The following is a 20,821-nucleotide window of genomic DNA, read 5'->3' as shown; positions in this document are numbered from 1 at the left end:
AATGAAGATGTCTACTGGAGCTCCCCCAGAAGGTACGGAGAATTTTGTTTGCATAGACAGCAGATCTGGCTCTTGAATTCTCTCTCCATGCTTCCCTTAGCCATGTACAACCTTTGAGAGTTTGGTCAAAGGACTCCCATGAAAAGGTCTCACGGATTATGTTTACTCTTCATTCTGAAACGACAATTTCTTTGGTATTTCAATATCCTCTTCCTTCAGCATCCCAGTTGTAACCGCAGCTTCCTGTCTATTTGGGTAAAGGCATGAAGCCTTAATGCTAGTAAATATAAGGTCCCTATGGAAACACATGCCTCTAAAGTGCACAGGCCTGTCAGCCTTGGTATAACCACCATGGACTGGAGGGGAGAGGGCAAGACAGAGAATCCTCGTGGTTTGGTACATTTATTTAGCAGGTTCAAGCCCTGAAATAAAGTATAGTTTGAAGATGTTAGAAAAGAATATGGTAGGAAAGTGGAAGAAAAATCTATACATCTTCCACACTAGATGTGTTGCTTTGCCTGTCCATTTGAACCATCCACTCTGCTTTGTCAGAGCTTCTCCACATAATCAAGTTCCCTATCCTGGCTGGAGCCCATGATGCATACAAAATAAGATGAAAGAAGTGGTGGCAGGGCTAGGAGAGAACTAGGGTAGAAAGTCAAGAGGAAGAAGGAGAGAAAAGAACAATGGAAAGGGGAAAAAAAGGAGGCAATAAAAAAAAGATTGCAAGCTAATACTACATTCCCACAGACCCAAGCAAGTGAAAAATAAGGTACAAACCACATCAAGACTGCTCTTTAAGATGCCTGGCTTATTTTCACTGCTTTTACTCCACTGAGGTATTACTGGTCAGCATCCAACAAAGAAGACACCGTCTTAACTTGAGAAAACCTTCATCCATACTGCAAAATACAGCTGCAGACCAACCAACTTTCTTCAATGAATAGTAATGCTACTTACCACAGTAAGGCAAAATACTGAAAAAAGAATTTATCTAATTGGAACTGTAGGGGAAAAAATGTGTCTGTGTGGAAAAAGGTAATTTCCGAGTTGAAAACTGACCAGGAAAGAGGCTTGAAATAGTGGAAAACAGTAAACAAGTTCCTGTGAGATGAACTAACATTGTGCCCTGCAATGAAAAGTAATTGGAAAGTAAAGAAAACAAAGGGTTTGGTGCCAGGACATGACAAAAATCATCACAGAGTCTCAGATCCCAGCTAGCCCAGGAACTTCTGGTGCTCGGCATGTCTTGGAAGAACAGTCTGTCTCCTGTTCGACCCAGGAGAGTTCACAGAAATTTATAAATGATAACTGCCTCTGCTGAAGGGAACGTAACAGGTATAAAGAGCATTGCTGCCCTTGTGCTGCCCTTTCCAACCCCATAACTGCAAAAACTTACTATTATGTCTCCTTAGGATACAGATCAACAGCACTGAATCCAGTTCTGCTTCCCTGGGAACTCAAGATATGTTACAAAAGCACTTGTCTGAAAAGCTTTTCTGAAATTAGCCATTGTCTTATTTTGCAAATGACACTTTATTGCTTTTTTTTGAGGGGAAGGAGGGGGCTGATATTAGCCTTCTAGAAAAGAATCACAAATCTACCAGGAACCTTCCTGTAAACCAGCAGATTGACATCTTAGACATGAATTTATTCTGAGATTAAATCATACGTGCTCATTGTCTCAATGCAGAAAAAGATTGTATGTGCCTGAAACTTGTCCATCTTTCCTCTTTGTAGTAGCTGGTCTAATGATGCTTGTGGAAAGAAGTAATGTTTGGTTTTTTTTTTATAGGTTTCTGGGGCATTATTCTTACTAATTTATGAATTATAAATATGAGTAACAGGGCCCACCCTATTGCAAAGATTCCCTGTCATGATCCTCTGTAAGTCAGTTACCTTTCTTGTACCTCATCTGGAAATGCAATGCCAAAGGATGAGGGCATGGAAACTACTGATGGAGCTGGAAGAACCAGTGGTAACCTGAGAAGTTACCTGAGAGACGGAACCCAAGAAGGAACCTGAGAAGGCGGCTGACCTATGAGAATCTGTGTTTAGGAGAAATGCCAACAGAGCTGCAGCATCCGAAAAGCATTTAAGAGCCCAGAGTGTACCCCAGAGCAGTGGTCCAGCGAGTGTGCTGCAGCAGATCTCTATCAATCAGCAAAAAAGAACAAGTCCAGGTATACCCGTGATTCATTCAAATGAGATGGTGATACTGGCTCCTATAATCCATGATGTCCCCGCCCTTGTAGACAAGGCCATGTACTTTGGCCCCTAATAGGAACTTCATGTACTTACTAAACAAAAATAAATCTCTTCTCAGCACTCTTAATGTTTGGTATAAGCTATTTGCATCACAATAACATGGGCAGCAATAACATTGAGAAATCAGCACTGCTTTTAACTGCTAAGTCATTGCCCTTTCACTAATCAATGATTCCAGATCTTTTCTAAGGGAATGTTTTCCCCAGAGTCCTCATGGAAATCTTACATGAGGAGATCTTATGTGATCTTAGGAGGCAAAGACTGTGAGTTGATTGAAGACTTCTGTAAAAATTTCATTTGAGATCTGGTTTGTGCAGGCAACTCTGATCTTACTGCCAGTGGGACTGCTTGGTCCAAGGTCATCATCCTTCCTTCTTTGCTGCATGGTTCCTCATGCGTGGCTGTTTAAACTCTGTTTTTTTGAACATGGAATCACTTCCATGAACCCAGGATGTGGGATAGTATGTTGGTGTATCTGTGTGCTAACTTAATGTGCTGCTGCTTTTCATTAGTGCTGTGAGAGAAACCAAGCTGAAGCTGCTTCACGCCACTGTATTTCTTTAACAACAAGGTTAGAGCATCTGTGTAGAGGGTTAAAGCAACCGCTAGTGGTTCCAGAATGTCATGTCAGTGAGTTGATGTGGTACAACACCAAAATGTTTTCTTTCTACCCATCCTTAATCTGAAGGAGGTAGCTGACAGTTGAAGTGGTTGCTGCTTCACTGTTTATTGAATGTGACCTGACGGCCACACTTTCCGTTCCACCTCGCACCAAGGACAGCTGAAAGTATGTGTAGCTCCTCATGAAATCTGGTGATTTACCGCTCTGTGTGTAACAAATCTGGCACTAACTTCAGAGTGTCTTAATATGCAAAGCTGCAGACTGTGATGGGTCAGAAGAAGCTTCAGCCTCCTGCGAGGCTATTTGGACAATAGATGGGCAGAGAGATAGCTGGAGGTAGCAACTGCTTGACCTGTCCATTTTAAATTACTGGTGAGTCTTGGTCCTGAGTTTTCGTCACTATACAAACATCTTCACAAAGTTAATCCCAGGGAGCCTGCAGCCCGTGGCAAAGCCTGAGCTTCGGAATCTCTCTGTCATACGGTATAGCTGGCTCTCAACAGGGGTTGCAAGGCTGAGGTAGTGGTGTTGCGAACATGCAGTCGTTTGCAATCAATTTGAATTTTTTCAAGTGACAGTGAGATATCCCTGGCAGCTATTCAAATAAGAGAGAGAAGCAATTGTTTCAGAGACATGGCTTATAATTAAGGTAAGCATTTAATGTTGCAGTGACTCCCTAACACACTCATTTGCTTGGGATCCTCTCACTAGCTGTTCCGCAGGTGCAAATAAGGGAATTCCAAAGGCAAGTCAATATTTGGGTCTTGTTTTGTTTAGAACTAACTGGTTTCCAAAACCCCACCTTTATTTTAGTATGAGTCTATGGAAAGAATTTTCCATTTGTTTTGAATCGTTTTCAGCTCTGTGGAAAAGACCTGCACAAGTGTTTGGGACTTTTTGATTACGAAAGATGGTTTTATTTAATGTTTTGATTGTGACTTCAGAGTCAAAGACTACTACAAAATACCTAGTGTTATTTTCTTCGGGAGTGGACTTTCCCTGTAAAGGAGCATTTAATATTTCTAGGTCTTAGTTCAACTTTTCAGTCTTACAATAGAAGTGCAAGGTAACTGAATTAGAGGTGCTCTGTAAGAATATTTACCCACCTTATATTTTAGCTCTCTGTGCAAGATGATAATTTTTTAGGCAGCAACAGAAATACGGAGTAGCTACATTAATTGGAAACTGGCATGGGGTTTGCAACACTTTTGTAGAGCTGTCTGCCCTGACTGACAGAAGGTCACCAATTTTACTGTTCCTCAATTCCCCTATTATTAAACAAATTACTGTTATTCACCCTCCACAGGCTTGATATGATTGGAATAATTATTTTTAGGAGCTCAGATGCTGCAGCAGTTGGGGCTATACAAGTTACTTTTGCATAATTTAGCTCATTTGGCGTACGAGAGCCTAATTTTCTGATACCTATAACATACTTCCACGATTCATGGAGGAATGGCACTAGTGATATCACATTGTATGTAAGAAGGCAATAAGAATTTACATTCTTGTACCTTATGCATTTTGTTTTCATTGAGAACCTTGAGTACTTTTCCTGCCTGGTTTAAGGAAGTTTTACAATTGGAATGTTGTGCTGCTCTGCAAAATGTCCTAACCACTCTTAACAAAAATTCTAAGTTTGGGGAGCCTGAAGATGACTTGAGCTGTTTTTTCAACTGCTTTGTGCCAACAGAGCAGGGGCCAGAATTCAGACCATAAGCCTTAGCCCAAGGGTTTTATTTTTCCAATATATCAGAACCCTAAGCCTCCAAATGAAAGGACCTCTTTAATCTGAGTTTTTGTTGCAATGAGGCAATGAAGTGCAAAAGCAGAGAGGTGTACTGTTTGTTTTAACAGATGCAATGACGTGGGAAGAGGCTTTTCCTCTCACACTTGCCTTTTGTCCAGGGGGTCTAATTCTGAATACTCCTGGCCAACATGAAACACTGAATGTTAGAAGATTTTCTCAAGCAGCGAGGGAGTACCTTTTCACTCATAAGTAACTGTGTCCAGGGAGAGTGACAGTTTGGAGTCTCAGGTAATAAATGTATCAGAATTAAGCACTCAGTCCCAGTAAAGGCTTAAAATAAGAACTGTTGTTTCAACTAACGTAAAACTTTGTAAGTCAGTTGATGACAGCATTGCTTTTCCAGCCTATGTTGAAGAAAGATCTATCCCAAAAAGGTGACAAGGCTTCCTCCAGCCTGTGAGTTTAAGCAGGGCTATTTTGCACATTTCCTTTGAAGCAAGCTTTTACAAATGTTGTTTTATTTCCCATGAATATGTTCGGTAAATATTTTCATATCAGAAGTCCCAGGGCCATTCAGAGCCCTCGTTATGACGAAGGAATTGTTATATGCCACAGGCCCAAAGGCCTCCCAGCAGGTTTTTGAATATTTCAGTGTAAGGTTCAAACCAGGGCTTCTATAACCGTATGTAAGCAGACCTCAAATGAACTTGGTCTTTGCAGTAGCAACAGGCCCTCAGCATTTATAGAGTAGTTCTCTAATCTCCAGAGCTATTCCTGCGCCTCAGGATTGTCTGTTCCTGTGCTCAGGACATGCACTTTCAGGGCCATCCTCAAAGCGAGTGATCGACAAGAGGTCTCCGCACCAGGCGTCAAGCACTCACACAGTTTTGCAATTCTCTTAAAGGCAAAGCTTTGTGCCTACCTGCAGATAGAAACAATGGGAGAAATGCTTTCCCGCATGCTTATTTGATCAGAGTGTTGATTGAAACAGGTGGTGTGTTGCAGGAGCATCTTTTTCAGCTAGAGAGGGAAAAGGGAGTTCATTTTTCTGTCTGCTGCTCCCAGAGCTTCCTGAGACAGAGGCTTACAAAGAAAATCAGACACTTTTCCTTCACGATGTAATTGAAAAAAACAAACAAATATGAAAAAAACAGAGATACTGGGGGTCTGAATCTGAATACCGAGTGGGAGCAGAAAACAGGATGTAGCTGTCTTTTGAAGCAGAAGTTTTGCTCTCTGGTCAGGGAACATGTTTTGCTCATGGTAGCTTCGTGATTCGTGTGGATCTCAAGGACCCTGGCCATATCTCAGGGACATTGTACAGCATGTGCCACACAATCCTCTTACATAATTTTTCTAATTGTTATGAATTAGGGAAGCAGACTAATGAAGTTTCATCCCCTAAGAAATACATTAATTCACATTTGATCATCATGTTTTAAAATGTTCTTCACCACCATTGGCCATAGGTCAGCCAGCTAGCTAAACTAAACCTGGGAGAGCACAAGGCCCTGAAAGAATATAAATCTAAACCCAAGAGCAGGGTGGACATGAAAAATAAACCAAAGCATGAGCCAGTGAACCGCAAATGCACTTTATCTTTGTGGTTCAGAACAGGATTTTCTTTTCCTACTGGGGAATGAAGTGCAAATAGAGTTGATTTTGATGTTATGTGTTCCTCTGAACCTACAATGAGACAGAAAAGGAGGCACACCAAGAAGTTAGGCTTTAAGAGAAAATAATGTACTCATTTGTCTGTACCAATGGTTTTTAGTGAATTGGAAAGTAAAAGCAAAGAGGAAACAGGTCTGGAAAAGACATATGATGTTTCATTATTTGTTAAAAAACCCCAAACATGTCTTGTGTAGCATGCAGGAATCATCAATTAGGTTAGAATAGTTTGTCCCTATTTTGGGGGTCATTCATCCCTGAAGCGATGTAATGTAGTGTAAAGTACCCACAGGATTCAAAGATTTGAGATCTAATTATTGGATGAATCCTTATATAAGCTAGTCGGAACTAGTCTTGAGGGCCTGCACAGTTAGCCCATGGTAGCTTTGCTTCCTTTACCAGCCAGAGAGGCTGGAGCTACTGAAGTTGCAACATAAGACTCTCTAACATTTAAGGACAACAAAGTCTTTCATGAGCTAGACCAGCAGGAGCAGAATATATAGTATGGTTGAAAAGTACTGAGCTTCACGTCGTCCTGTTTGTCTCTGCAAACAGAGTCAGTGTAGGCACAGTCACCTCTTTTAACCTTGGGAAGGCTATATTCTTGCGACACAGCTTTCTCTTGACCATGAGAGGAGTGTGAAAAACCATAAGGATTAGCTAGTGAATAGCACATCTTGTATCCTTGTGGTTCAGGGAAAATACTTTGTAATGGAAGCAGGGTTAGGATACATACATATATTCTGCCGAGTTCCATTATACATCAACAATGGAATAAGGCAAATAATGCTCAGACACCAAAAGGCTTAGCTGTTACCCAGGATTAAATAACAAATTGAGCTAATCTGTGTATGATAAGATTTTGTAGTGAGCTAGACAGAAAGTAGCTCTAGGCTCAATTATCCACAAGAACGTTAAGACACTGTGTTTAGGCAGCAAAGGACCCTCTCCCAGCAACAATTCCTGTTAGAGGCTTCCCACACCTCAGCATGGGAAGAAAAAGAGCTGCTCACCTGCTGGTTACACATAGGTGGAAACCCCCCAGAACACACATCCTGAACTTCTCTGAATCCAGTCCTCATCAGCCACAGCCACACAGACAGGGATAGCAATTCCATTCCTGGAAGAGTCCCTGTTGTCAGCTTTTCCCTTGCATAGGGCTTATGCCTTCCCAGGCTCTCTTTGCTACAGACCATGCCAATGTAAAACATGTCTCTGATAAACAACGTCTCTTCTTGCAAAATTCCTAATAATGACTTTCCACAACAACAATAAAACTGCCAAACCCTTGCAATTTGCTAAATTCATGTAAATGTTACACTTCCCTCCTGGCATTACTTTGCCTCCCTACGTCTTTCTGCTGAAGCTCCTTCACTGAAATCTTAGTTAATGCACCAAACCATAGTTAGACTGACCACCTCCTTCCTACTGTTGCCAGCCTGAATAATTTAGTAGTATTGATGGTTTAGGGCAGTATCTCTTACCACTTAAGGATCTTAGCTGTAACCCAGGTAAATGTTGAACTCTTCAATTTGCAGTGACACTGCTCAATAGCACCTTCCCAGTTGAAAGCGTATGAAACGCCAAACATCTGTTCACTGCCCAGTGAAGGCTAATTGTCAGCCCACAGCATATTGCTACCTCATCAACTGGCCAGTTAGCACCACTCCAAAGGTCAAGTACTTTCATATACCAGAAAGTTTAATACCTTGGCTGTTCACCCATAATAATGGGCAAATGCTATTTTGCTGTTACTGGTTTCTATGGTTTAAGCCAGCACAGGTTATATGAACATATCTGTGTAAGTGAAAAGGTGACTCTGTTTCTCATTATATTGCTTAATATTTATTGATTAAATATTGCTTTCAGTAGGTATTAGCTTTATGCTTAGATGCACATCTAGTGCTTAGGAAGTAGCAAAGGTAGCGGCTATGGTATGTGTTCTAAGGACTCTGAACCCAATTAATCATTTCTCTTGAGGTTTCCTCTATCAGTGCACTCTATGTTGGATAGGCTACCCCCTTATGTTTCTGTTATTGAGGGCATAAGTACCTGGTAAGTACCTTATTCTGAAACCGTTTACCGTGTCTAAACAGTGTTTGGACAATTGGGGTAGATAGTTGTTACCTTTTCTGCTTATATTTCCTTTGCTTCACTTGCTAGGCATGTGTGTGGCTAGCTGGAGTACTGCCTATGTTTCTGTAGCAATGGATCTCGGTACAGCTAGCTGCTGTTGTCGCTACTGTACTTTTTGGCTGTGTCTCCGACCTTTTCAGTTCCCCTGACCCTGACTGAACCTGTGATCTACAAGCTGTTGGGTTTGTCCTTTAATTTTACCCAGTAAGCAATAGCGTGCTGAATATGCTGTATTTGTAGTTAAGTGAAACTGCTCATGTCCTGTGAGAAGGGGGAGGAGGACAAGAGGCAGTAGGTGCAAACTGAAATACAAGATATTTTGTCTAAACATAAGGCTTTTTTACTGTGAGAGTGATCAAACACTGGAAAAGTGTGCCCAGAGAGGCGGTGCTGCCTTCATCCTTGGAGATACTCAAAACCCAACTGGACGTAGAGCCCTGAGCTACCTGCTGGAGGTGACTGTGCATGAGCAGGGCAGCTGAACTGCCAGCCTCAGCTCATCTCTGGTGCTGTGACACTCACACAGCAACTTGAGCCATGCCAAAATAAGATGCTCAAGACCAACGTCTGGCTTGGCAAGATTTTTCAGGAATTGGTTCATAGTGAATGAGAAAGAAACATGCTAAATTCTGGGGTATGCTGGAGCCCAGAAAATGCACAGGGGATTCTTTATGCCTGAGGTGTCATCGCTTTTAATGCTTCTTCCAGTTTTGGGCTGCAAGTTCGCTTGACCCATCTTTGGCACAGCCTCCAAGTCCACCTAATGCAGACAGTCCCCACTAACTCCCAATGCTTGCCCTTTTTCTTTTGCCTTTATTAGGCCTTCCGTATCTTTTATTGTTTTTTTTTCCTTCTCCTTCCATGCCCTTTTCTTCCCACGTACACCTCCCACTCCCCCAAAAAAACAAACCCAAAAACCCAAAAAGAATATTGCAAAGCACCTACTTGCAAAGCTACAAAGCTTTCCCACTGGACCTCAAGGCAAAATTGCAGCCCAAGGGCAGAGCTCAAACATTTTTTTAAAAATTTGACACAGCCTCCCTGAAAACAGGGTCTCATAAAGTAAATATTTTCTGGGCTTGTCTAAACGGAGGGAAATATGTGACTCACCTAAAAAGGGTATTATTTAAACTTAAAACTACTGCCTGAATAACCAGTGGTCACCTATGAGTCTTGCTGCACATTCTCTACTCGCCTTCTGTACTAGCTGCATTAAATGAATGAGATAGCCTCAGTGCAGGGAGCTTTGCTGATTTTGATAAGTTTGATTAGAGTTAACTTTTTTCAAGATGGTTCTTTCCTTGTAACTAAATCTGGAGGATAAAACTAAGCATCAGTGAACTCAGTGGCAGAACTCCCACCAGCTTAATTGGGATCAGGATTCTTCGCATGTTTGAAATCCTTTCAACCTTTTAAAGTCTCTTGTAGTAGTGTATTGCTTGGAAAAGACTTAGATGTTCATGAGGAATGTGGATTTTGGTAAACCATGATGAATATTTTTGTTACCAGGAGAAAAAGGCTGAAAACTTTGAAATCTTTGCACAAATCCAGTTTTATTTCAGTTACCTTTCTCAGTAGCTATACAGAATACTTTGAAACTGGACATTAGCTGAATTAAGTATGATTAGTCTTATTAAAAACCCGAGTCTCTGCCCAATCAATTTTGAAAATCATTGTGCATGAAGCATTTTGCTGTTCCTATTTAAAACAAGATCTGACAAATGAAATTGTAAAAAATAAAAAGTAAAAAATGCACAAAACTATCAAAATGGCCTAGAGCATTAAAACCTAAAAGACTTAATTAAAACAAACAAACAAGAAAAAAGAGCTGCTGTTAGTTGTATCTAGTGTACTACCCATAGGTACAAGTGACTGGAAGCTTACAAGTTTATGTAGTTATTAATTATATTGAGAGCATACATACACATAGGCCTATTAAGTAGTGTCAGACGATGTTTAAAAACCCTATTTCTGATATTCTCAGTGTGGTGTCAGAAGTGGAATTAAAAGGAGGCTAGAATCAGAAAACAAACTACTTAACTCTGACAGGAGCCTAAGAAAAGGCATCTGACCTCTGAAGTAGTTTATGGCACTAGTTAGCTTAGTGTCCTGTAATCGGCATTCGCTCGGGGGAGCTGCGGGTGGCCTAGAAGCTGCCCTAGTGTAATCCTATGTACAAGGTATTGAAATACAGCTGGCTGTCAGCCGTAGCCATGCAAGTCTTCTATCCCCAGTTAAACATTCAGCAGGTCTTATGCAAACGCGTGCTGGTGCTTCTCAGTTGTTCTCCTGCGGCACTGCTGTTGCCTGGAAGGAAAGAGGAGAGAAGTTGCTATTTTAAGGAAAGAGACACCTACTTCATGTTCTCAGCATGGGCCTTTATTGCCAGAGTAGTTCAGCACCTTAAAATACTTAGTGTATTTATTTTCAGTACTCCTTGCCAGAGTTTTATAGAGGGCACTGGGCACCTGAGAAAATCACCCTGTCCATTGGCTCTGTGTCACCACCAGCAAGCCTGCAGCAGAAGGGACAGCTGAGGAGTGCTTTCTCCTTCAGGCTATCTTTTCTCCCCAATACTTTGCTCTACTTTGTTTTGAGAGAAACTGCTTGAAACTGAAACTGATGTGCTGTGACACCCATGACAAAATCAGTTTTCCTTCTGTGAACTTTTGCATCAGCATTCTCATGGTTTGTACCTGAACCGTGGAAACAGTTACTTCCATAGGAAGTCCTTGGACATACTACATAACTGTTTTAATTATTAAGGCTATATAACTTATTACGTATTTACTGGAGATTTGGTTAATTAAGATTTCATCGTGGCCAGAAGCCACAAGGGATTTACCTGCAGAAAAATCTAAGACAAAGAGGAAGCACTCAATGTGCTTTAGCTAGGCAGATCTTCTCATTCATAAAAGATGCACAAGTATACTTTACGTTACTCTCCTGGTGTTTTTAACTTATAGCTGTGTGTCTTCCTACGTCCTTCTGAGATCTGGTAAACAGAAGAAAGTCTGATTTTCCAGTCAGCTTTCCAGAAACGCTCACTGAGACCATAAGGTTTTTGTAGCGTGAAGTCATTTCAGGCAGCTGGATGGCCCAGACTCGCTACCACTTTCCCCCTTACTGGAATTCCATTTACAGGAATTCATGAAAGAGAACCAATGATTAAGATTTACCTCTCTTCTGAAAGCCAGATCCAGTTTCCCACAAAAGGTGTAAACGCTGCCAGATGGTTACAGATTAAGAGTAGGAAAACAGTCCAAGTCAAAACATCTAGTCTCACTTGTTATCTTACATATTTCATAGTCAATAAACACTTAAACCAAAAAGAAAGCAAGCAAACACTGAATTCTTGTGTGAATTTTGTTTAACATTTTTCCTTGTTAATTTCCCTTTAAAATCTGAATTATAAATTGAATTTACTTTCTCAAGGACCTTTCAAACTAGGGAAGGTCAAAGTTTGCATTTCAGCTGTTTGGTAAAGTTGTAATCATGTAACGTGACAGGCTTCAAAGAAATAATTTACATAGTACTTGTCAATTATATAAAACTTTAACCGGATCTTACTAAGAGCTCACTCTGGGAAATTCGTGAGCATTGAATTTCTGGCTTCAGTGAAAGGTGAAAATGTTCTGTATCTAACAAAACCAAACAGTCTTTGAACCTCTGTGGCTGAACATCAGGAATTTGTCTTTTCTCCCCGTACAAGTGGTTATGTTTCCCAATGCATGGAAGAATGTTAGAAGGAACTTTATTAAACTCTCCCAGATGTCCTCGCCTGGTTCTCCAAAGCTGATCTTAAGATTTCTATTCTATCAAAATAAAATCTCATTCCATTGCTCAAGAATGCAGACAACAGCCAACCAGTCTACTCTCACCCTCAGAGCATGTCTTTCTGTGTCAAAGTTTTTATTTTAACGAATTAAATTTACTAAAGAATTCTTTACTTTACAGCAAGCTACAAGGTTTATAGCAACTGACTTGAAATGTGATGCCTTTTGGCAGAAAAGTTTAGGCAGGAAATGTTACACATGACTTAATCTGGCCAAAACAATGTGGCTGCTTCATGGTTTTCCATTGACTAGGTCGCATTTACCACCACTTGCTGCCTGAAGAGGCTTAGCTAGTAGCAAAATTCTCATTAATCCTCCTCTCTGCTTGGAACTGATCTCCTGTTGATCAAGGGGAGGCAAGCTACAAAGCAGGGAACTCCCCACAAGGGAAGTACAAATCAAGTAGTACTTGGAAACAGGTTTTATGCTGGTCCTGGGGACAGGGATGCCCTGGGAAAGGCAGGGCTCCTGGACCTCCTGCCTGTCCTGGGGCAGCGGTGCCTGCCCCTGCAGGGCTCCGACCTGGGGGCCAGGCAGGGACGGTGTTATCTCATACTTACACAGACAGTCCTTTCTCCAAACTGGCTGTAGAAAGTCATCTTGACTTTGTGCTTGTGTCCAGTCCTCTGATCAAAGGTGTTACAGCTGTCAAAGGGTGGGCTGTACAAATGCAGGCTGACGGCAGACTCTGTGTGGCTTATGTTCTCCACACGGTGCAGGCCAATGGAGTCTACACCGGCGAGGGCATGAAAGGAGAGATTGTGTTAGCGGGAAGAAGTAACAACATCTCAGATGGCTGGAAAGATGGTTTCCAAACCAAAACTCATGAGCAAGCCTGTACTTTTATGGGCAACGAGTAACTTGGTACAGGGATTTTGACATCTTGTTTTCTAGCACAGATTCCTAAATACCCTAGTAATTAAAAATACATTATCGCCTTCCACTCTTCATGTAACTTCTGGATTATTTGCCACAGGAAAAAGGCCAATAGAAATCCAGAGAAACTTAAGGAATGCCAGGCTCTCGGTAATTTTCTAGTCATCATTCTCAGAGGATTTCAAGGTTATTTACTTTCCTAGGAGACGCTGTTGTTATAGATGCTCCAGAAGCAGGAGGGTTTGTGCTTCTGAAAATTAGCAAGACATTTTACAGGGAAAAGGTTTTTGTACTGCTAATTCCTGGCCTGGTAACAAGGATATCAGTCACATTAAAAGTCAGCTATGTGTATTTGGGGCATGGACTTAGGGACAGAGACAGAGTTGTCTTCCACTGCAGGCATCTGTTTAGTGATTAATTCTTCCAGTTTATTAGTTTGGAGAACAGGCTTTTCGTTTGTCTGCTCTTTTGACTAAGGTGACAAATTAGTAGTGACTGGCATACTTCCAACTTTAACTGAATAGTAAGCATAATTGAACACGTAATAAAACAAGGCACTCTCTGTTGTGTGGTTACTAATGAAGTAATGGCACTTTCCGCAACAGTGGAGTAGAAATCAAGCTATTATGTGAAAATGTAAGGTATGAAGAATCACATCCATGAAATAAACCATTTCCGCTCTACACTACAGTAGAGGTTTTGAGTTACTTAAATGAGACCTTGAATTTAATTTTATGACCCTGCTGTAAAAACAACTCAGGCCTTTGTACTTGAATTAACCTGTTATATAATACCAAGACCTGTATTGTGCAATGTAGGCATGATACCCTGAGAATCATGAGTACACTCTTAACTCTGACACATTTGAAGGGTGAGCTCTAAGTGTCGTTAGCATAGTTTATCTAAATAGAGGACGTAGGGGCGAAAAGTCCTAAATCTGTGCACACCTAGTGATTAGTGGGAGAGTGACCCCTCACTGTTTAGTGGGTTCTACCCTTAAAAATAAAGTACAAGAGTAACCAAGAAGCACACAACAGAAACATGAAGGTCACTCACTGTTGAAGTAGTTAGGGCAATCAACACACTGTCAGTGTTTTTCTTCTACTGGTTTTACCTTTTTCTTTTAAACTGAAATATCTGTTATGAAACATGGCAGAGATTCAGACTGCCCCAGAGAATTGGATAGCAGATTTGTTTAAAACAAGCGAGGAAGCTTTGGACCAGGCCCACACAGGGTGAAATAACTTGAATCGGAAAGAACCACATTGGTAGGAAAACCTGAGTCTGAGAAACCATGTCCCTGGCACGGGAGCATCAGCAGATGTGACAAGCTCCTTCTAGCATTTCCTGTCTTACGGATTTTGTATTTTCATTTAAAGTGGCACACCTTCAACAGAGGGCTACAGAGCATTAGTCTGTCTTCCTCAATGCCCTCATCCTGGCTAAGTCCATAACCCAGCATGAGGCTCCCTCCAACTGGGGAGTTCCCAAGCTCAGCCCCACAAGGTGTGTGTGCTCCAGTTTTTAACTCATGACATAAAAGGTCTTCTTCTCTGACGCTTTGCGTTTGTTCTGCTGAACTCCGTGCTGTTCAGCATGATGTGCAATGTCTTTTATAGCATCAGAATACATCACACCCAGCTGGCCACGCCAGTGTAGCACAAAGTGGTGACAGATACAGATACATATGGTGCAGGGAAGAACTTTGTAGAGTAGGGTAGATGGTTGGACTCGATGATCCCAAAGGTCTTTTCCAACCTAGATGATTCTATGATTCTATGTAATGGCATGGATTTTGGTACGTAGGGAGGCTTACTGCTGGTCATGTCTCAGCATCTGTGGAGTCAGGCAATTTTTTTGTAGATTGGGTAGACTTCAGCATTTCAATTCTGCTGACACTGCACTTCAGCACTACAGTCTTTTGTTGATTTGGACATGAAGTAGCACTGAGGACTGGCACTTCTGCTGTTGGCTGGTCAATTAATTCCATTGACAGGTTTTACATTTTTTGTTCTCGGATTTCCATGACTGAGTAAAAGGATTTTTTCTTTGAAAAAAAATCAAGATGATTAAGCTATCTAAACTTTGGTTCCCTTATTTCTCACAAAGTACTATTCAAGGTCTATGTTTACAAGCAATTTCAGATATCCATTAGGGACACAATGCTGAAGGCTGCTTGATCTTGAGGAGGTACTCAACATATTTAAGCATCAAGCAATTGCTGCAATGTTTTAAGAGTGAGTTAAAAGGACCTTTTTTGTTGTTTGTTTTACTGAATCTAAATACAAGTTTGTGAAGAATCTAGAGAGCCACATTCTTAAGCTGTGCATAAAGCCATTAGTATTATACTGTTAAAGGTAGGAGAGTAGAGAGCAGATGACCTCTTCTGTTAGGAATAAGACTTGTGGATGCATAGTTGTCAAAACAAGTTAATAGCTTACCGTTAATGTAGGCACATTGATTTTCCCTCAAAACTCGTTCTGATTTCTTAGTCATTTCACCATTCCCTTTCTTCTCAGGCCATTCAAACAGAGTCTCCTTTAGATTTCCCTGGAGGATCTTCATAAAGCAGTGTGAGTCAGTGTGATCATGAATGCTGCTATATATGTAAAAAGAATAACCAAACTCAGTGTGATGTACATATTTAATTTCAGTACAGCAAACAGGAGAGATGGCGTAGCATATTCTATCTGGACATAGTCCTAGAATAAAATGCCATTGCGTATGGGTCACGCACAAGAGTCTTAGGAAAAAACATTCACAGTGACTAAGGTATGCCTACTTAAAACTGCTACTTTAGAAACATATTGACATAAGCTCACATGCAGCGGGACTTGGAGAAGAGTCAGATATTGATCAGCCTATGGCTTTGCCACAGAGAAATACAAAGAAAGTCTGGAGGAGGACAGAAAAATCCTTCCAAACACAGAAAATCTTGTGGGCCATGAAACAAAACAATGCTTTCCACAATGACCCCAGGCGGAGGCTGGTAGAAACTTGAAAGTAAACCTGATATTTGCAGATCCACTGTGCTCGCTCCTGAGATATGGGAGAAATCAGCTGCTTCTGCTTAATTTCTATGGTCTCATTACTGCTGGGGTGCACAGGCATTTGTTGAAGAAAAAATGCTGTCTCTCTTACTCCGATAGTACTAAGTACAACCAAGCTACAATAAGCTGTTCATTTCACTAGTTTGGCAAAATATGAAAAAAACAGCAGGACCTGGTACGATTTGGCTGCTTGCTTTATCTGTCTCCTTGCTCCAACATATGTTTCAATTACTACACTTGGAGACATATGGGCTAGATATGTACTTTAGTTTTGGCTTTATATTTTTAAATAAAGGATTAGCTGCTACAGAAGCCGATGGGATTAGGACAAAGGGAGAGCTCTTCACTCATGAGGGGCGAGTGAGAAGGAGGAATTTTACCCTCTTGCAAGTACAGTGCTAATGAGTTTCAATCAAAAACTTGGTACTTGTATGTTACTGTTTTCAGTAAACAAATGTCAGGGTTTCTTACAAACTGAGATGCCAAGAGAGCAGAGCTTGCTTCAGGCACAGAACAGTTCACAAATGCCACGTTGTCACGCTCCTTCCACAAGCCATGAGAACAATCTGATCCTCCTCATGTAGGAAGCAAAAACAACTTGTGGTCTCAGTCTAGTTCTAGCAAATGCTTGTCCAACTTAAACACAGTTTGACATAAATTACAGGCTTTGTGGGAATAGCCCGGAAGGAGTAGAGGTGCTGGGCTTGGTTCCTATATCCCTCTGAATATAATGTCATGGCATCCCCTAGACAATACCGCCAATGTTCAATTGCACGCTCAATTAAAACAAACAAAAAACCGCTCTGACATCTCCTCAGTTTTTCTATTTATATGTGAGAATAACCAGTCAAAACCTGCAGGTTTTGTTATTCTACATTTTATTTTAGCCAACATTTTGTGAAAGACCGTCCAAGGGACAGATCCTGCCCTCGCATTTGTAGGACGAGACAATGCAGTGTACAGTCCGAGTACCTGACTCAGGAGGCCACATCAGCAGTGTGGTCTCTTCTGAGGAAGGGAATGGGATGCATGAACCTAAAAAGGGCCAAGTACTCCTGGAAAGGGGCTCCTTCCCCACAGCCTGCAGTCTCAACCCAAACCTACTTTTCTTGTCTTTTCACAGAACCATGAGAGAACAAAGACTCTGTTCTCAGTTGAGACAGAACTCAAACTGCACCAACTCCTGCTTCTGCAACCAGGTGTTTTGTGGGTCTGTTGTATGGGACAGGTTGAAGAGGGTCTGTTCAACCTGTCCTGCCCCCAGGACCTCCTGTATCTCTGGGACTAAAAACTTCCTCTGACAGAAGGGAAGCTTAGATTTGGTAGAAAACCAGAGCATTTTAAAACGTGTACTCTAAAAATGTTCATGAGGTATAAACTTGCAAAACATACAGCAAATATTCAGGACTGCTATACCAATAGGAGCTCTTCACTGCTTAGTTTCCAGATGCTTTCTGATAGGGCTGATAGGGCCACAGAGGGCTGGTTATTTTTCTCTTTTTGTATGACAAGGAAAGATACAGTGGCTTTATATCTGTTTCCTAAAACCACGGTCTTTGGATACGAACCTGCCATGCCCTTCACCCCAGCACAAGATCATCAAGTTGAACTTTCCATTTCCACTGTCCACAAGATTTCTTGTATACCTGAAATAAAAAATGTTTGCTTTTTACTGTATTGATATGCCTATAAAAGACAAAATTACACAAACATGTTTATGAAGGAAGGTTGTGAATATAAAAATCTTTTTTCTTCTTTTTGGTGAAAGCCAAGTTTTATTTGGAAAAAATGAAATTGTGTTTTTAAGCTTTTTTTTCTTTTTTGTAAGAGTTCTTTTTCTGGGAAGAAAAAAAAAGAGACATTTAATATTTTATAATCATATGGCTTTTAAATTACATAGATGATTGGAGTTTGGGAATTGTGAGTCTGAGACTCGAGTGGTAGACGGGTTCAAATCAAAATAGTTATTGAATGAAGTCACTTCAGCAGCTGGCTTATAATTAGAAACAGAAGACTGCAATGAAACAAGAAAAATACATGGTTACATTGTGCTACAGCTCTTTTTCAGATATTGTTGGCTTTCTTTGTGTTACGCAGCATTCATTCGTACAAAGCCAAAAAAACAAAGACATAAGATGTCAGGCTTTCTGTACATGGTCCTCCTACTCTGTTCCTGAAAGTTCTATGTCTTGTACTGCATAATTTGTGTCTGGATAAAACACCTGTGGGGTACCTTCTGCCAGCATCTACTTCTAAACAAAGTTTATCAGAGCAAAATTTCTTAGAGGTTTTTCATGTGCTAACTTACAGGTGGCACAGAATAAGCTTGCCTCTAAAGGTTTTTTATTGATATGCATGTTCTAGACTGTGATTTTCTCTCAGGGCTTGAAAACATATTTGATAGCCACATCTTATGTTTCTTTCCTTGTACTCTCCTGCAAGCCTTCCCTCAGTTGCTGCTCGTCTTATTCTATTGAGAAGTTCACCAGAGAAGGGACTGGGATTTTGCTGATTAATTTCCAAAGTGGAGTTTTTCTGATCTGGGCTTGGTGCTTCAAGCTGTTATGGTGCAAGCAACCCAGTGGGACCTTCTGATTTCAGGCTAGCTTTAGTCATGGCTGTTCGCACTCTGCTTTGCCAAGTGAAGCAAGTATTTGTGCTCATGACAGGACATCTCACTCTTGCCTAAAAGATGCAAGCAGGGGCACACAGAAAGTGCACTGATGTAAACTGAGTGGTTCTTAATTAGTTTCCCCATAAGACCATTCTATTTTACTCAAGCCAGAATGCTCATAATGAATTACTTTTAAAGCATAACATGTATATCTACATGTTGCCTCTCACTGCATCCACAATTTGTGCGTATATTGGGTAGACATATTTTTTCTATTATGTCAGAATATAAGCAATCAATGCTGGCATTTGACTGAACTTTACAAGTGCTGTTATTTCTGTACAGCAGGTCTGGCTGGCCAAAAAAAAAAAAAAAAAAAGGCTGCCATGCATACTTCTCATGTTAGCACACTTTGTTTTTCCGATTCTTAGTTTCCTATGTTCTGTTACAAATTTTGTGATTTGTTCTGAGTGGAGGATAGTCAACACAAGTTCAAAGGATGTTTAAAAAAGGCAATCCAGAATGATGCTTTCATGATAGCAAGGTTAAAAGGAAAAGTTATGGAGTTTGGGTGGGTTTTTTTAAAGGAAATGCTCAAATAAAATTTATTTATATTGAAATTTAAGACAGGGAAGCCACCAATGGCAGGAATAAATCTCTTGTTGGCTAAGTAGGTGTGACTCAAAACCCTAATCGGTATTTTCCTCCCTCCTGGCAAGCAGTAAAAAGCCTCAACTCCGGAGAAGGAAGGGTCTGAAGCGTGGGGGGCAGACGGCTCCTGACCCACCGGTAAGGCCGGGAAAACATGCACCGGCTCCTCTACAGACACCAAAACCCCACTTTGGAACGGTTTCTGCTGCCGGCACGCTTCTCTGGGGCTTTTTTTTCCTAAATTTTTTGGGGTTGCTTTAGCATGTTTCTCTCTCCTCTGTGGGTTACCCGTGGGCACGACGACATGGCGGTCTCCCGGTTGCGGGTCGGCGGGCACCCATCCCGCCCGCCCGACGGGACAGACCCGCCGATCCGCAACCGGGGGACCGTCGGTGCCGGGGGACCGTCGGTGTCTCCATTGGCCGCCGCCGCCCCGCCCGCTCCCCGCCCCCGCCCGGCCCCGCCACCGGGCACCGCGGCGCGGTCCCCCCGGGAGGGGGCTTTGCCATTCGCGCCCCCCCACTCTCCCCCTTCCCCCGCGTCGTGCTGCCGGGTCGGTGAGGGGGGTTTTTGCCCCGCCGCCCCGCTTGCACGGTGAGAGGCGCGGCGCCGGGGGGAGGTGGCTGCTCCGGTGTGGCGGGGGGAGCGTGTGTGTTTTTGTACCTGTACTGGTCGAATTTGGCGTACTGCAGCCACTCCTCGGGGTTGCTCTCGTAGGACTCCATCAGCTCCTGCACTTCCTCCACGCTGACTTTGTCCTCGGCGAATATCCGATGGAGGATGCGGATCAGCTCCTCCAGGCTCCGCGCCTTCCACGTCTCCGTCTGCACCGGCTGCTCCATCATCGCCGGTTGCTCCATCGCCGCCAACGGCTGCCCCCGGCCGGTCGCCGGTCGCCTCCCTTTATGCGCCGGGAGGCACGGCGGGAGCCTACCAGCGCCCCGGCGGGCGGAGGGGCCGGGCGGCGGCGGGCGGGCCCGCGGCCAGCCGTGCCCGTCCCCGTCCCCGGCAGCGGGGCCACCGACCCCGGCGGGCGGGGGCAACCGGGGCTGGCTGCGGGGGCTCACCTCCCACCGCCTGCTTCTGCCTCCCCTCCGGTCGCCCTCAGTCCGGCCAGCCAGCCGGGGCGGTGCCGGGCAGGTCTCTAACCCCTGGGGCAGGCGGGCGTTTGGCTCTCTGGTATCCCCGGTGGGGGGAACACGAAGAGAAGAAGTGGCTGCCGCTGCCGGGCGGGAAGCATCTCTGCCGGCGGCAGCCTCCACGCAGCTCTCCCTCTCCCTTCCAGGCCTCTTTGTGTGTGCGCATCTTCATCCTCTCCGGACGAGGTCTGCCGCTTACAAAGCCTGG

The 20,821-nt window shown here is 42.7% G+C and overlaps 1 protein-coding gene across 1 annotated transcript; it reads right to left on the bottom strand.

Annotated features, from left to right (window-relative positions):
* Window positions 1–9,986: 9,986 nt before the first annotated feature.
* CDO1 (cysteine dioxygenase type 1) lies at window positions 9,987–20,467 on the bottom strand. The gene is made up of 5 exons (XM_074166103.1): window positions 20,138–20,467; window positions 17,778–17,855; window positions 15,601–15,758; window positions 12,844–13,013; window positions 9,987–10,754 (listed from the first exon to the last, which is right to left on the bottom strand). Exons 1-5 carry the CDS (start codon window positions 20,332–20,334, stop codon window positions 10,725–10,727), a joined length of 633 nt encoding a protein of 210 aa, XP_074022204.1. The 5' UTR covers window positions 20,335–20,467; the 3' UTR covers window positions 9,987–10,724.
* Between the last annotated feature and the right edge of the window lie 354 nt (window positions 20,468–20,821).

Source organism: Numenius arquata, chromosome Z, assembly GCF_964106895.1.
Source record: "Numenius arquata chromosome Z, bNumArq3.hap1.1, whole genome shotgun sequence".
NCBI lineage: Eukaryota > Metazoa > Chordata > Aves > Charadriiformes > Scolopacidae > Numenius > Numenius arquata.
This window is presented reverse-complemented; position numbering and strand designations above follow the sequence as displayed.